The 16,406-nt window shown below is 40.9% G+C and overlaps 1 protein-coding gene and 1 long non-coding RNA gene across 2 annotated transcripts in view; one reads left to right on the plus strand and one right to left on the minus strand.

The window, feature by feature from the left end:
* The window catches only part of LOC143974043 (uncharacterized), a 157,664-nt gene extending 147,184 nt beyond the window's left edge, over window positions 1-10,480 (minus strand). The window contains exon 1 of the long non-coding RNA XR_013272155.1: window positions 10,102-10,480. This is a non-coding gene — a long non-coding RNA (uncharacterized LOC143974043). The remainder of the gene's footprint in view (window positions 1-10,101) is intronic.
* The window catches only part of SLC1A1 (solute carrier family 1 member 1), a 106,897-nt gene that overhangs the window by 62,009 nt on the left and 28,482 nt on the right, over window positions 1-16,406 (plus strand). Inside the window, exons 4-7 of the mRNA XM_077475028.1 lie at window positions 8,427-8,519; window positions 9,049-9,163; window positions 15,712-15,754; window positions 16,104-16,211. Coding sequence (XP_077331154.1) covers window positions 8,427-8,519; window positions 9,049-9,163; window positions 15,712-15,754; window positions 16,104-16,211 — 359 coding nt within the window. The remainder of the gene's footprint in view (window positions 1-8,426; window positions 8,520-9,048; window positions 9,164-15,711; window positions 15,755-16,103; window positions 16,212-16,406) is intronic.

The following is a 16,406-nucleotide window of genomic DNA, read 5'->3' on the forward strand; positions in this document are numbered from 1 at the left end:
ATTGAGATGGTAGAGTCAGAATTTGGCTTAAACAAATTGAAAGCATGGATCCATCCTGCCTTGTATCAACAGTTCAAGTTGGTGGTGGTGGTATAATGGTGTGAGGGATGTTTTCTTGGCATACTTTGGGCCCCTTAGTACATATTGAGCATAGCTTAAATGCCACGCCTACCTGAGTATCATTGCTGACCATGTCCATCCCTTTATGACTCCAGTGTACCCATCTTCTGATGGATACTTCCAGCAGGATAATGCACCATGTTACAAAGCTCAAATCATCTCAAACTGGTTTCTTGAACATGACAATGAGGTTACTGTACTCCAGTGGCCTCCGCAATCACCGGATCTCAATCCAATAGAGCACCTATGGGATGTGGTGGAACGGGAGATTCACATCATGGATGTGCAGCCAACAAATCTGCAGCGATGTTATGTCAATATGGACCAAAATCTCAGAGGAATGTTTCCAACACCTTGTTGAATCTATGCCATGAAGAATTAAGGCAATTCTGAAAGAAAAAGTGGGTCCAACCCAGGACTAGCAAGGTGTACTTACTAGTGGTCAGTGAGTGTATATGCCACACTCTATAACAAGGAGTACAGGTACAGTTCAGGCATACAACAGGAGATAGATCATATACAGTACATAATAAAGCAACAAACTTGGAAAATGTAGCTCCAAAATAGGTAATAGATTCATAAGTGCTGCTACAGGTTGGCAGAATGCAGGATACGTTTTTGGGAAAAAATCATCCTGCACTACATTTTTAAGGTATTAGGCGGCATTGACATTAATAATTATGACATTTCCATAATTATTTTGAGGCTTACTATATTATGTACTTTTCTTCACAGCAACATAAATACAGCTGTAATCTTAAAGGTCACAAAGCAATAAATGAAAAATTACAGTTTTTCTTCACCATATCAAGGATGTGAATCCTCAGCTATCCTACCATGGAAAAGTACAGACAAGTTCATCCAATAGTGTATAAACACCTGACCTTGAGAGCTCAATACTCCTAACACATATCTTTCTGCACAAGCTTTCTGATAAGATATGCTGGAAGGGTGGCATGACCGACTGTGAACCAGGCAGGTTTCACTAGAGCTCTACACTCCACACTCCAAACTAGATCCGTTTTTAGGAGGTTTCCTGCCCGCTATCTAGTACTAGAGGTACCGGGTTCTGTACTCTGGGACATGAGAAAATGGGCTTCCAAGCCAGGGCACCAGACGCAGAAGTGTCAGCTCCAAACTCGCTCCACATGTGGCCTGGAGGTAGGCCCCACTCCCGCCATCTTGCCTTCTCCTCACGCAGGAAAGAGCACCAAGAGGCAGGCCAAGAGGATGGCACAGGCAGCGGCTATGCAGAATCCAGATGCTGGAGTCTCCCTGTCTGCCTCTCGGGAGCAGGAACATAGATAGATGCAAGTAAGGCTGCGGTGATGGTAATCATAGACCATCTGGCCACTGAGTGCACACTGATAAGACATGTCTTGGACAAAATCCTTGGTCACAGTAGCTGAGGACAGGATTTCTGAGGTAGAGGATGTCTCTCATTCCCAAGGCAATCAACTATCTGATATTTAAAGGGGAAACACTGCGCTATGACAAACAAATACTAAAAATTTTCAAAACAGCTGCCAACACTTCAAACAAAGTTCAGTGAATATAAAGTAACAAATAGTGTAGCGCTGGACGTGTGTAAAGGAACCGTACATAAATAAATTATGTGGTTACAAAAAACAAAATGTGAATATACTGAAAATACAACATAAAAACTGTGGATACTAAAAAGTGTTAATAACTAAATAGTGAGTCCCAGTGAGAAAAGTCCACATATGTGGTGCACAAATGTTGTGATAGATCTTCCTCACAAGGAAATCAGGGAGTCCACAGATCAAGTGAAACTAAGGATAACGGCTTGTCTGAAGTAGTTTCAAAGAATAGATAAAATACTGTTACCAGAGAGGATGAACTCATCTGTCATACGACGGTTGAGTCAACAGCGCTTGGGGTCCAAACATGGAACCAATAGTGGATTGATAGTAGTCCGAATGGATACTGGGGAGGCTTCCGATGTTGTAAGACTATGATGAACGTCTCTCGAAGCGTCTCTCAAAGTGTCAGGATCGGATGAGTCGCATTTGGGGTGCCGGCCCCAAATGTGGGAGGTGGTCCACAAAAAATATAAGGGAAAAAGAAAGCTCCAAATGGTGCAGGTCAGAGGGTAACCATTGGGTTTTATTTAAAAGGTCAAAAAATTTAACAAAATTATGACATGTGATCACAGAAAATAAATATTAAAAAGAGGAAAAAGCAATGTGGGGTGCCAGATGCAAGCCCGACGCATTTCGACAACATATGTCTTCAACAGGGGCATATTGACATATGCCCCAATATGCCCCTGTTGGACTTTTCTCACTGGGACTCACTATTTAGTTATTAACACTTTTTAGTATTCACAGTTTTTTATGTTGTATTTTCAGTATATTCACATTTTGTTTTTTGTAACCACATAATTTATTTATGTACGGTTCCTTTACACACATCCAGCGCTACACTATTTGTTACTTTAAAATCAACTATCTGAGTTGAAATAAATGGTGAAATTGCGGCAAAACAGGACTGATGACACAGAAGACAAGAGAAGGAACAATGTCAGAGTGATGGGGTTGAGGGGGCAGAAGGGGCTAAACCGGCCACATTTTCAGAACAATTCTTCAAACAGCTCCTAGCACTGGGGGAACTCCCCCTCCACTTATGTGTTGAATGGACTCACAGAGTCCCCACGGGCAGACGTCCCCCGGGAGAATTCCCCAGGCCTTATTGACTCTATTGTCATGTCTAACCAAATTAAAATATTATCTTGGAATGTACGGGCTAAGTAACAAATTCAAACTGGCCACGGTGTTTCAGTATCTAAAAAAGTCTGGGCCACATGTCATCCTCTTGCAGGAGACACACCTGGATGGGAACAGTGTTCTTGCCTTACGAAGGCCCTGGCCCCAAATGCATTTCATGCAACTTCACTTTTTCTAGGGGAGTATCCATTCTAGTCAGTAAGGCTGTTCCATGCACTATCCACCAGATGTTCTCAGATCCAGGGGGACGCTATATGGCAGTGGTCTTTGATATTTTCTACTATAAGCTGTTGCTGGTGAATATTTACCTACCTCCCCTGTTTACTGTGACATTGTTATGACTTGTTTGTTAAGCTAGTTCCTCATGCCCATCTCCCATTTCTGCTGATGGGGGACTTCAATGCCGCTTTGGATGCATTGGACATGTCCAATCCGGGTAGAATGGGGTCTGTGGAGCTTCTATTCTGGGCTACGGTGACTGGGCTGACTGAACTATGGCGTTATAAAAATACCACCGATAGATGCTACTCGCATCTGTCACAGTCCCATTGCTCGTCAGCCAGGATAGACCTGGCGTTTGGCAACCCAGTCTTGCTGCCTTTCCTGCAGGGGGTTAAATATTTAGTGGGGGGGCATATCAGACCATAATCCGCTTTCCCTCTCCTTAGCATTTACAGCTGGGTGGGGTCATAGAGCTGGAAACTCTCTCCTGGTTGGTTACAGAATGATAGTGTGTTGCAACAACAGAGGCTCCCTGACTCAATGCTTGAGGCATACATCATTCTCTTATTGAAACCGGGTAAGGACCCCCTTGAATGCTCTTCTACAGGCCTATAGCCTTATTAAATATGGACCTGAAAATTCTAATGAAAGTGTTGGCTAATATAGTTGCTGGGGCTATTTCCTCTCTGATAGATATTGATGAGCTTTATGCCTGGCAAGTCTACTGACATGAACTTGCGAAGACACGTGCAATTACCTAACCTTGACTCCCCTAATAGAATCATAGTTTCTATCGATAGTAAAAAGGCCTTCGACTCTATAGACTGGCAATATATGCTCACCGTTCTGGAGAAAATGGTCTTCAGCCCAGTCTTCAGAACATGGATTTCACTTCTCTATAGCAACCCCAGGGTGGCGATGCTGTTGGGCATCAATGCATCCCCTTTCTTTTCGGTGGGTAGAGGCATCAGGCAGGGTTGCCCTCTGTCGACCTTCCTATTTGCTCCCATGATGGAATCATTGGCGATTTCCCTGAGATTGTCACCGAAGATTGGGGCGATCAGAGTAGGCACCATTGATGAATGCTTGGCACTCTATATCGATGAATTTGTTGCTGTTCCTGTGAGACCTGAGTCACTGACAGCGGCTTTACAGATTATGAACAACTTCACTACTTTCTTGGGTTTGTGGGTTAACTGGAACAAATACTGCCGACTATCTGCCCCTTAATCTGACACCCTTATTTAAACAGAAGGCCCAAGCGTGGCAAAAACTTCCTTTATCATTAATAGGGAGGATTAACCTGCTTAAGATGAATATTCTCCCGGTTATATCATACGCACACATATGGATACCTAAATCATTCTTTAAAAAGTTGGATAGCATCACCAGTTTGTTTTGGTAGTCCCCTAAGTCCCCTAGGATAGGACTGAAGGTACTTCAGGAATCTTGGGGTCAGGGAGATTTAGCCTTTCCGGATTGGAGGAAATACACCATAGCGAGCCAAGTGGTGTTTGTTCACCACTGGCTGATCTCTGATGCTGGCGCACCTGGGATCGTATGAGTCTTTGAGATTGGCCATTCATAGAGGTTCTAAGTCGGATCTTCCCCTTACGATGTCTATGAAAGTCACCATCAAGGCATGGGAAGAGGTGGTTGGACTGGCCCGTCCTAATCATTTAGGCTCCTCTCCCACAACCCCCTTGTGGATGAATCCCAAACTGTCTCACTTCTACTCTTTTGAGGACCCCATGGCGTGGGTATCTAGGGGGATTAAACTTCTTAAAGACATCACTAGAGAGGGGGGAATTACTGACCTTTGACCAGCTCAAAAGTAGACATGACCTTTCCAATTCGCACTACTTCAGATTTCTCCAGCTGCGTCACGCCTTTCAGGCCCAGTTTAAAGATAGTGCCATCGAGTCCTTTCCCTCAGACTTAGAAAACCTGCTCACATCTGGCAAATTTCCCAAAACACTATCAGTTACATACAAGGAGTTATTTAAAAAATGTCCTGGCAGTGGTTAAATGTTGGGAAAGATGGGAAGCAGAAGTCTCTGACATCCAGGGTGAGGAGTGGGATGACATGTAGGATCACCCCTTGGTAGCGGCGAGGGACCAGCTGATCCAATAATTTTTTTTGCATAAAATGTATTATACACTGGCTAGACTGGAGGCCATATACCCGAATGTTGCAGCGGAATGTTGGCGGTGTACCTTTTCGCCAGTGGCTGCCAACCATATTTTCTGGGGGTGCCCTTGAGTCCAACAGTTTTGGACTGAGGTTACCTCTTGCATAGCAGAGGTCCTGGTGGTCCCTGTCCCTCAGACAATTAGAGTGTGCCTCCTGGGATTGGTGGAAGAGGTGGTATCATCTCGGGCTCATAGAACTCTGATCAATATCCTACTGTTTTATGGTAGGAAGGCCATATTACTACACTAGAAGAAACCGAAAGGCCCCATCCTTGTCCTTTTGGAAGGGGTTGGTCAATTCAATGATGCCATATTATAAAGTGACATATCTGTCAAGGGGATGTGGAAAGAAATTTGATAAGGTGTGGCAGGCATGGTATAACTCAGATGTCACGGTGGGGTAAGAGTCCTAGTGACCTAAACACTATTAAGTGTACATTCTCTTAATGACTTAGATGGGGATGGAAGGTATCTGAGGCTCATTGTACTCTAGTTTGCTTATATGGTTGGGGAGTTCAGCCATAATTGATGTTTGTGTTTAAACGCTGGAGATAATTGGGCACTGCACAAATACTCCTGGAGATTAGGGATGGGCTTTATGTTTGGGTCGAACATGAGTTAGACTGGAACATTGGCTGTTCGCCTGTTCGTCAAATAGTGAATAATTTGGGGTGTTCGCGGCAAATTCGAAAGCCGCGAAACACCCTTTAAAAGTCTATGCGAGAAATCAAAAGTGCTAATTTTAAAGGTTAATATGCAAGTTATTGTCATAAAAAACAGTTTGGGGACCTGGGTCCTGCCCCAGGGGACATGTATCAATGCAAACAAAAAGTTTTAAAAAAGGCAGTTTTTTCGGGAGCAGTGATTTTAATAATGCTTAAAGTGAAAGAATAAAAGTGTAATATTCCTTTAAATTTCATACCTGGGGGTGTCTATAGTATGCCTGTAAAATGACACATATTTCCCGTGTTTAGAACAGTCTGAGAGCAAAATGAAATTTCTAAAGGAAAAAAAGTATTTTAAAACTACTAGCGGCTATAATGAATTGTCGGTCCCGGCAATACACATAAAAGTCATTGAAAAAAAATTGCATGGGATTCCCCCACAGGGGAACCCCAAACTTAATACCAAATTGAAAAAAAAGGGCCTGGTATGGATATTAAGGGGAACCCTGCACCAAAGAAAAAAACGGTGTGGGGGTCCCCCTCAAAATCCATACCAGACCCTGAAGGGTCTGGTATGGAATTTAAGGGGAACTCCGCACCAATTTTTTTTTTTAAATGGCATGAGGTCCCCCCAAAATCAATGCCAGACCCTTATCCGAGCTTACGTAAACGGTTGACCTCGCCCCCCTCTGACACCAGGGGAAAGCCATAGGGAAGTCCCCATGCCTCAGAGGGGGTGGGGTCACCGGGCGGCCCCCCTCCATTATATAAGAGCTGTCACCTGAACAGAAGCGTCACACAGTGATAGACTCCCATTGAGGCGGATCGTCCAGAGGACGAAGCAGGGAAGAAGAAGCAGGAGGAAGATGCCAGACGAAGATAGAGGAAGAAGCGGGGAAAGAAGAAGACATTACAAAAGGAATTGTCAAAAACCTGCTATTGTCTTTAACATTTTTGACACTTTTCTTGTGGAAATGGTAGGGGTTCATTTGTACCCCATTATTAATTCACACAGTGGGGGTTTGTTAAAGGAGCTTTCAGATTCCGATAAGTCCCAGCCCGCAGACCTCCACAACCACCGGGCAAGGGTTGTGGGGATAAGGCCCTTCTCCCCATCAACATGGGGACATCAACATGGGGACAAAGTGCTTTGAGGGGAGCTACCCCAAAGCACCCTCCCCATGTTGAGGGCATGTGGCCTGATACAGTTCAGAAAGGGGGCCACTCTGACGTCACCCTCTCTTTTCCTATGGCCTGCCAGGCTGCGTGCTCAGATAAGGGCCGTGTATGGAATTTGGGGGGACCCCCGCGCATTTTTTTAAATTTTTTAATTCTTCTGGCTTTTCTACTGTATGTTATATTAAACTCCATAAAAAAGAATTTTACAAAAAAAAACAATATATGCTGGCAGCCCATCCATCCTTCCATTTACCATTTTTCACTGATTTGAGTACCCCTAGAAATGTTCAGCAATGAGCACTTCCAGGTTCACATTTTTCAGTGTGCCAGTGACAGTGGCTGACTAAGCTGACACTCTTTGCTGCGAGTCTGCATTAGCTGTACCTATGAGTGCTTGTGGGCAGGTGGGGCAGTAGTTAGGTTGTTTGTCACGTCCTCCATGTTTGACCATTAATTCATTGGGTGCCAAGTACTGGGTCACATGGAAGACATACCCCATGTGGGTTCTTCTGGGTTACGTTAGGCCCTGTATTACAGGGTCACTTTACACACACACACAGACACACACACACACACACACACACACACACACACACACTGGGTACTGTTACTTTGTGCCATCTTCATCAATGCCCTGGGACAAGGCTGAGGCTGCTGTGAGGGAATACTTACCCATAAGGTGGGCCTCCACTCTTTAGAGATGAACGTACACCCTGTACACTACACTGCAACTGTTCTCCAGTTAACTCTCGGTTCTCTGTGATAATGTGCACCTTCCTCTGTAATGTGCATTTGGGAAGGACACACTGAACCAAGGTACACATCCACATATTCAACTTCCTCCACTACTAATCCTCAGCAGTGGACTGGGCCCCGCCATGCACTCAGCATGGGACCCACATGTGCACTTGACCCAACTCCTGAACCCTCTGTACATCTGTACAGGATGTGGAACCTCCACAGTGCAATCCGCTCCCATTGCTATGGGAGACAGACTGTCGGTGGAAGGAGCGCCGACAACGGCCCTCCTGCTGCCAGAGGCCTTGCCACCTATAACAGTTACACACTACCAACAGGCTTCTTTTCAGTTTCCGTTATTCTAAGTAACCACTTGTGTCTTCACATTACTCCCTTCCACACTAATGTCTTCATACCCCAATGTGTTAAGACCCACTTGATGAACTATTGAAAACTGAATGAAAGTGATGAAAATGTCATTAAGGTTTGTTCACAGAATAGTTTCTAAAAACAGTCTTAAGGTGTTTAAATTAATTAAATTGTCATCTGTTTACATCCACAGGCGTTGCTGCTCTGGACTCAAACGTATCTGGAAAAATCGGTCTTCGAGCTATTGTGTATTACTTTTGCACCACAGTCATAGCAGTTGTTTTAGGTAACCATGTTTAATTGTTACATATGTAATCTTTTCCGCAACTTCATCTTAAAATCTTCTTTGGTCTATCAAATATACCACTGAGAGATTTTTATTATATCTGTTTCACGAGTTCAAAAAAATAGCTTTTTAACCAGCCAGAAAGTCTTCAAAGTCTTGCACCTTTTCCCTGACACATACAATAGCCCACACACCATTCCATTAATCGGGAAGCCTGTCCCCACCTTGTCAAGCTATTGATAAGCTTTTTCACTGATGTGAATTGATTTGGGCCACACATGTGCCAGGAAGGAGGTGTAGGACTAAGAATATTTTGAACCCCTTTGGAATTAATTTTAGTTTGTGAGTATAGTCTATATTTAAGATAATAAATTTTTTCATCTACGTGGAAGCACTATATTAAACAAAAAGACAACAGTTTTAACAATGTGACAGATTGCTGTTATGAATATACATTTTTCATTTAATGCACCAAAGATTATTTTTATTTCATACTTACACCTTAAAATCAACATGTATATTTATACAGGAATCGTGCTAGTGGTGAGCATCAAACCAGGGGTGTCTCAAAGTGCTGACGATATTGACAGAACAGGAAGTACTCCAGAAGTAACTACAGTTGATGCACTACTTGATCTGATTAAGTGAGTTAAAAATCCGTATTGTGTGCTCAGGGATGCTATTTATTTTTAAGTTTTTATTTCATCCCGATTATCTTTGTTTTAAGTTTGAAGGGAATAGTAACATGTTGCATTAGTATGTTTATTTCAGCACATGCGAAGTGAAAGGAACATTTTTCTGGGGAAAACAGAAATAATTTTTAAAGTGTATATAAAGCCAAGATTTGTTGTTTTTATATATTTTTTTGGGAGTGGGAAATGGTTTACATTCCTGCCATTTATTACTATCTGTGTCCTATTGAGGGATTACCCTTTACCTGCTGTCCTGTAGACACAACAGCATATGGTACATGAATGTTAATTTTTCCCCAAAAAAGTGACTCCATTGAAAGATTTTCCCCTATTGTTGTTCTGGTGACAATTCCAAATGTGGACTTTTCTCTTATTTTCAATCCCAGGGGTCACCAAGACATTGGGGAAACATACAATAGTAAAAACCCAACAGCGAAATGTTAGCCTTAGATACACTTTCATCCATCACAAAGACTTTTTAACATGTTTAAAATCTCTGAAAGTGAGAAACAGTCCATTCAGAATTGGAATTCCATTTTTGGTAGATGTTGGTGAATTCAGTTTAGCTTTTTTGACCTTGCAAGAACTGTGTTGTTAAGATTTGTGTGGGCTCATTCACACCAGCCTTGTTGGGCTGGCCCAGTGCGGTTCCAATGCATAGATAAGGCAGTTTGCCTTATGTCTTATCACTTCTGTTCACACCACTGCATTGGGTTGGTGTATAAATAAATAAAAGAATAGGACATGTTGCATTTTCACAATGCATCACAATGATATACTACGCAGAGGGTTACATAGAGTTTAAAGTTAAATAAATAAAAAAAATAAAAAAAAAACAAGCACTGTGATTTATTTAACAATGCATTGCAAAACATGTGCATAACACGAACCTTAACCCGCTGGTGTGCCTGAGCCCTGTATTGGGTGGTGTTTGTGAAAATCCAGTGGGGTTTTAGCTCTTCAGTATCTACCAAAAACTGATGTACTTTGGGTGGTCTGACCCCTGAAAAATTATCCCTTTTTTTAACCAGAGTTGCATGAAGATCGGTTAGGCTTAATGTACACGGAACGTTTTTACAACCTCTCCTGAACGATTAGGGATTCTTAGCAATAAGATCCTGTTATGCTTGGATTTCACTATTGTGAGCTGTAAAAGAACAAACCTACTTTGTACAGTCTTTGTTTATGTACTCACTGAAGAAAGCTATTTACCATTTGTTTTGGAATAACATGTACGCTTCCTTCTTGTCATCTACTCTGCTTTGCGGAGAACAAAAACAATATTCCAGTTACTAATCATGGTACAATTGTTTCATATCAGGTACCAGTCCTGTTTACTGTTGCTCAACTGCAACAATTACAGTAAATGTATACATGTGAGTTATATTAATCCCTTCTTATTTGAATAAAGATTTGTGCATATTGATGCACTGTTATGCTGACCTGAGTTCGTTTTTTATTCCCGCTCTCACCAAAACATAGCATTATGGGTAAGCCCCTGTGTTCAAACAATGGGCATATCCTACTATCTATATTTAAGCTCCCTGGTGGTATTCCCGAGTCTGGCTCGGGGTGAGATTTCAGTACCAAAAGTGGTATTCCCAAGCCAGACTCGGGATCGCATCGCAGGATCCATGTAGAGGTTTACTTACCTTGTCCCCTGGATCCTGCAATGTCTCCCCACTGTGATCTGCGAGCCGCCGTGTCTCGCTCAATCTGTGACAGAGCCGGGCTCTGTTCCTTGCGAGCGTTGCAACGCATGGGGATGGAGAATGGCGCCAAATTCAAAAAGTAAAAAACACAGTATAGATACAGTATACTGTTATCTTACAGATTACAGTACTGTTTTAAATAATTACACATCCCCTTTGTCCCTAGTGGTTTGTCCAGTGTCCTGCATACAGCTTTATATTATAAATACTGTTCTTTATGCCAGGAAACTGTAGATTGTCCATAGCAACCAAAAAGTGTCCATTTACATCAAAAGTGGTTATAGACCAGCTAGAAAACAGTGATAATAAATTTAGAATTACTTGCACAATTCAGTGATAGTGATTCGTGGGGATTCGTGGGGAAATTCATCATCAAACACTAAAAGTAATGACAGCAACAATTCTGCAACTCAGCACATTTCAGTGTTTTTGATTTGATTACATTATTGAATAATTTTTATTATTATTATATTATTATTTGTTATAATTATTTATAGTTTATATATATATATATATATATATATATATATATATATATATATATATATATATATATATATATATATATATATTACTTGGTTACTTAGAGTAACGGAAACTGAAAACCCGGGATGTCTATTAGACTCTTGTTTGGATGGATTAAAGTGAATTATTTCTAAGAATTACAGTATAATATAAAATTCCAAATTTTCCATGCAAAATAATGGTACCGCTCTCAGCATCTAAAATCTAAAATAATCGTACCGCCAGGGAGGTTAAAGAGCATCTATAGCCTTGGTGTCAATGGGATTGATTTACTAAAGGCAAATAGGCTGTTCAGTTTGCAAGGAAATTTTCCCTGGAGCTTAGTAAACAAGATGAAACTGTTAACTTTCATCATCCAGTCACGTGAAAGCAAAAATTATGTTTTTTTTTATTTGTATGTAATTGGGTATTCTTTGCAAGGTAAAGTTCCAACACATTCACTAAGCTCTGAGGAAAATTCTCTTAGAAAGCCACAGACAATGCAGCTGTACCTGAACATCACTGCCCCAAGACCAGGGCTTCTGATAAGGCAGTACAGCCAGCCCTTTTGTACTGGGCCCAGGACCCATCAGTTCAAAAGGGGGGCACAAGCATCTGCCAGTCAGGAGGGCCGGCTATACTGCCTTGTGAATCTTGTGAATCCCCCTGCAGTGTTGCCAGCTTTCTCCCACTGGCTGCATTGCCTAGTTCTAGAATCTGCATCCCCTTTTGCCCACTGCGCCGGTCTCCATGGGTGCCCCTCTCCTCAGCAGCACTGCTGGCTTCCCTCCTCTATTCTTCTTCCACCGGCAGCTGTTGAGGGCACACAGGGTCATTGTTTCAGGATGGAGAGCTGGGGGGCGGTAAATATCTCATATGTACTGGTTCTTTCATTTCTTGAATGAACACAGTGAGCAATCCGTAGTGATCATTCATGTGTTCATTCTTCACTGAAGCATAGTAAACTGTGTTTACTATGATTCATGTTGTGAATGAACAGAAAGCCCCAGATTGCTTCTTATTCATTCATCCTTAGTTCAGCTCAGGCTACAAAGAAAGGGACTGATGGGGCTCTTACAGAGCAGTGCTAATCACTTGAATGGGTCTTGTTTGATGGGGGTAACATTTCTGCCATGGCTGCAAAGCATAGCATCGTGGCCGTGATATTTTAGCAAAAATTGAATTCAATATTTTTTTTGGGGGGGGGGGGGGGTGGGGAGGGTGCCCTGTCAGGTAGGCTGTACAGAGCCCGTGATTTATAACAGCAGCCCTGCCCGACTAGCCCTAGCATTCATTCATAAGACTGCCACCACCACCAGGTATAAGTCTAAAGCAGAAGTCCAGGAACGTATATAAGACACACATTATAGCAGAACTCCACCCAAAACAAAAAAAAATAACAATGAATAGATCATTAAAAGATAAAATAATACAAGTTTTTGTTGCAATGTCTCCACCACCAATCTGAAGATTTTGCCCGCAAATATTTTTTTCTGCTGCTAGATGTCCTCAGTCTGATCGTCGGTATCATTCAACCCACATTTTATGGGCCCAGTTATCCTAGATTTTCCCAGCCTGTGACTGGACAGTAATAGAAACAGCAGCACAGTTATTCGTTTATCTCTCTATCACTCTGCTTTCTTTCCCTACCAGCATGCTCACTTGTGGGCATATGAATTGATTGCCTCCTTGCGCTGCTTCTTTCTCTCCCTCTCCAGCCCTGTTGTACAGGGATTTCACGAAGCGGATACTAAGAGGTGGATACCAGGTCAAATTCAAGTGCTTACACTGTTTCTATTAAATAGATATATTTAACTATTATAGAGCTGCATTCATTTGTGTCTTTTATAGCTTCACTTAGCAGCATTTTTTCCAAGGGCCATTTATATTTAGTATATAGGTCCACTGTAAAGCCAAATTTAATAGGGCAGGTTGATTTTTTTTTAGTTAAAAATAACAAACATTTCATACTTACCTACTCTGTGCAGTGATTTTGTACACATCCCATCTTAATTTTGCTAATCATCTAGTTGATTCTAAAATTTCATTGACCCAGAACAATTATGTAGTTGTTGATTTTAAAATGATTAGCTTGTTCTAGGTCATAACTCAGTAAGGAAGAAGGGGATCACTATGACAGCCAGGCAACTAAGCAATGTCTTTTTTGTCCTTATTACACCCTTTGTTCTTAGGGCTCATTCACACAGGCGCTCAACCCCATGAAATATGAAGGGTTCTTTGTTTACTTTTTTACACGCATTGACTGTATGGACTCACCTGCACAGCCATTTTGACAGGGACTGGTGCGTGGCCCTGAATGCACAGGTTTTGTATTGGGACATCTCTAAGACAGAAAAATTAAACTTAGCACTTCTGCCAGCAGCACTAGGGTCGTTGGTTCAAATCCCAACCACAGCACTACTTGCCTGGAGTTTGCATGTTCTCCCTGTTCCTGTGTGGGTTTCCTCTGGGTACTCCGGTTTCTTCCCACACTCCTAGGACATGCTGGTAGGTTAATTGGATTCGGTCTAAATTGGCTATAGTATGAATATCAGTTAAGGACCTTAGATTGTAAGCTCCTTGAGGTCAGGGACTGATGTGAATATACAATATATGTGTAAAGCGCTGTGTAAATTGACAGAGCTAAGTACTTGTAATAAATAAAGAATAAAATAAACAAAGGGTTCTTCACATGGTATGCTGGAAAACACCTGTATGAATAAACCCTTTATTTTTATTTTTTTAGGGCTGAAGTGTGAGGGTAAATCTCCCCAGTAAGGTCACGGATAGCAATAACAATCTGACACTCTATCTCTTCCTTATGCAACATAAAAACCTCTGGCTGTAGTTAAGTGTTATTGCTTAAAAAAATATATTTCATAACCATTAACAAACAAGTAAATATCATTATTGTCAGTGTTTTCATTACATGGAAACACTATAATAATATGAAAGAACAATTTTATTGTAGACAATGTCCATCCTAAATTGCTTTTCTTAGAATAAAAGGTAAATATCATCATAAACCAATGTACTCATTTGATCTCTGAAGATTGAGCTATTTCTCAAAAGATTATCTGCAATATCTAGAGATATTGCTCAATTTTATGACTTCAACTGTTGATGAATAACAGGGAAAGTGTGATAAATTATGTTGTGTGAAACATCACCTGTAATGGGCTATTCAAGAGTTTTACATACAGCTTAAGGAAAAGTACATCATTTTATTAGGATAAAAATAACATAGTGTTAAATAATTTGCTAAATACAGACTATAGTTTTTTCCTAGCAAAACTGAATACTGCTAGCCCTACCGGTGTATAATTTTCATTGGATACATTTGTCTTGTGTTAAATTGTATTGACACCTCTAAAGACAGAGTGTTTCAGGGGCCCCAAGAGTTATCCATGTTTATTGGATTTTAATTTTACATCCAACACATTTTTGTAGGCATCTACAATTTAACGACTTCATCCATATAAATACTATTTCTATACAGAAAAAATGGTTATTTAAATGGTAGTGAGCCAAATGGAAGGGACTGTCATCCAATATTTAGTCTAAAGTCTGTGAAAATATTGATAAATATCGATAAATCCACATTATGTACAGTATACCGTGCTATGTGAGAGAAGGTAACACTATTTCCCTTTGTATTGCATATCGTAACCAATTGCTGACTGGCTCATGCCGATATACATCAGCAGAATGGCACCGCTGCTCAAATGGCCGATCGCAGGCATGAGTGCCAGAACAGGGATTTGTATGTGTAAACACACAAATCCCTGTTCTGACAGAGCGATGTGTTAGCCCCGCCCACTCTGTGTAAATATTTCTCCCATCATTGCTACTCCTTTTGTAATGGTGATATCTGGAATGCATCATGAACTCACAAGTCTCAAGAGCAGTGGTTTGTTTTCCTTGAATATATATCCATTTTTTATCCAGTTTGTCCCAGTAATATGCTCACTGGCATCACCTGCAACTCTTACTCTTTTTGTGATAATACCAGCCACAATGGGCTGAATGTATCTTCTCAGTCCTCAGATCGAGCTATCAAGTTTTGTTCTCTATATAATGTCTAAATAATGAGCAGTGAAAGGATGCTCCATTATGACCACTCTGACCCCTGTATAACTTGCTCCTGTGTGCCTACCCATTTTCCTTGTAGGCAACTGCACTAAACAAGCTGTGTACCCAAATTGTATTTATTATGTTGAATGAATGAATGTTAAATTGGAAAGCGAATGCCTTCCTTGCCTTACCCTATTACTTTCTTTCTAGGAACATGTTTCCAGAAAACCTGGTCCAGGCATGCTTCCAGCAGGTAAAAGATCTGCTTCCTTCTATTGATGCTTATATGAGTGTGGTTACTAAATTGTATTTTATGGACAATGTAACATACAGATGTATAAACTTAATAGAGCCTCTGGATCAGCAATGACTTAATATGATTTGTAAAAGGTCTACTGTTTTTTTTGGCCCCTTTTGTTTGAGGGATTAAAGCTGAAACGAATAAGCTTTGCCAAATAAATACTATGTTGGCGAAAGCCGCCTATATAATATTGTACAAGGAAAAGTACTTGCAGATGGATGATGCTATGTTATAGTACAGTTTAAACTCTGTTCAATGTACCAGTCATAATAACTGTTCTAAAATAACATTTCTATTACAGTACAAGACCAAGAGAGAAGAGGTGGTACCAACCAAAGATCCTGACAAAAACAGTACAACTGAGAAGAACAACACTCTAGATCTGTTTGCGATTGCGACAGAACAACAGGTGATGTGATGATCTAAAGTATTATATTATTGAAATAAACATAGACCTTCATAAAGAAAACATGTATTATCATTCAATTTTAAGCCAGTATTCCTTTTAAGTATATGAATGAGAAAAAATAAATAAATAAATATATATATATATATATATATATATATATATATATATATATATATATATATAAAATTATAAGTA

Source organism: Lithobates pipiens, unplaced genomic scaffold (assembly GCF_037356315.1).
Source record: "Lithobates pipiens isolate NorthernLeopardFrog02 unplaced genomic scaffold, aLitPip1_a1.2 Scaffold_13, whole genome shotgun sequence".
NCBI classification, from domain to species: Eukaryota; Metazoa; Chordata; class Amphibia; order Anura; family Ranidae; genus Lithobates; species Lithobates pipiens.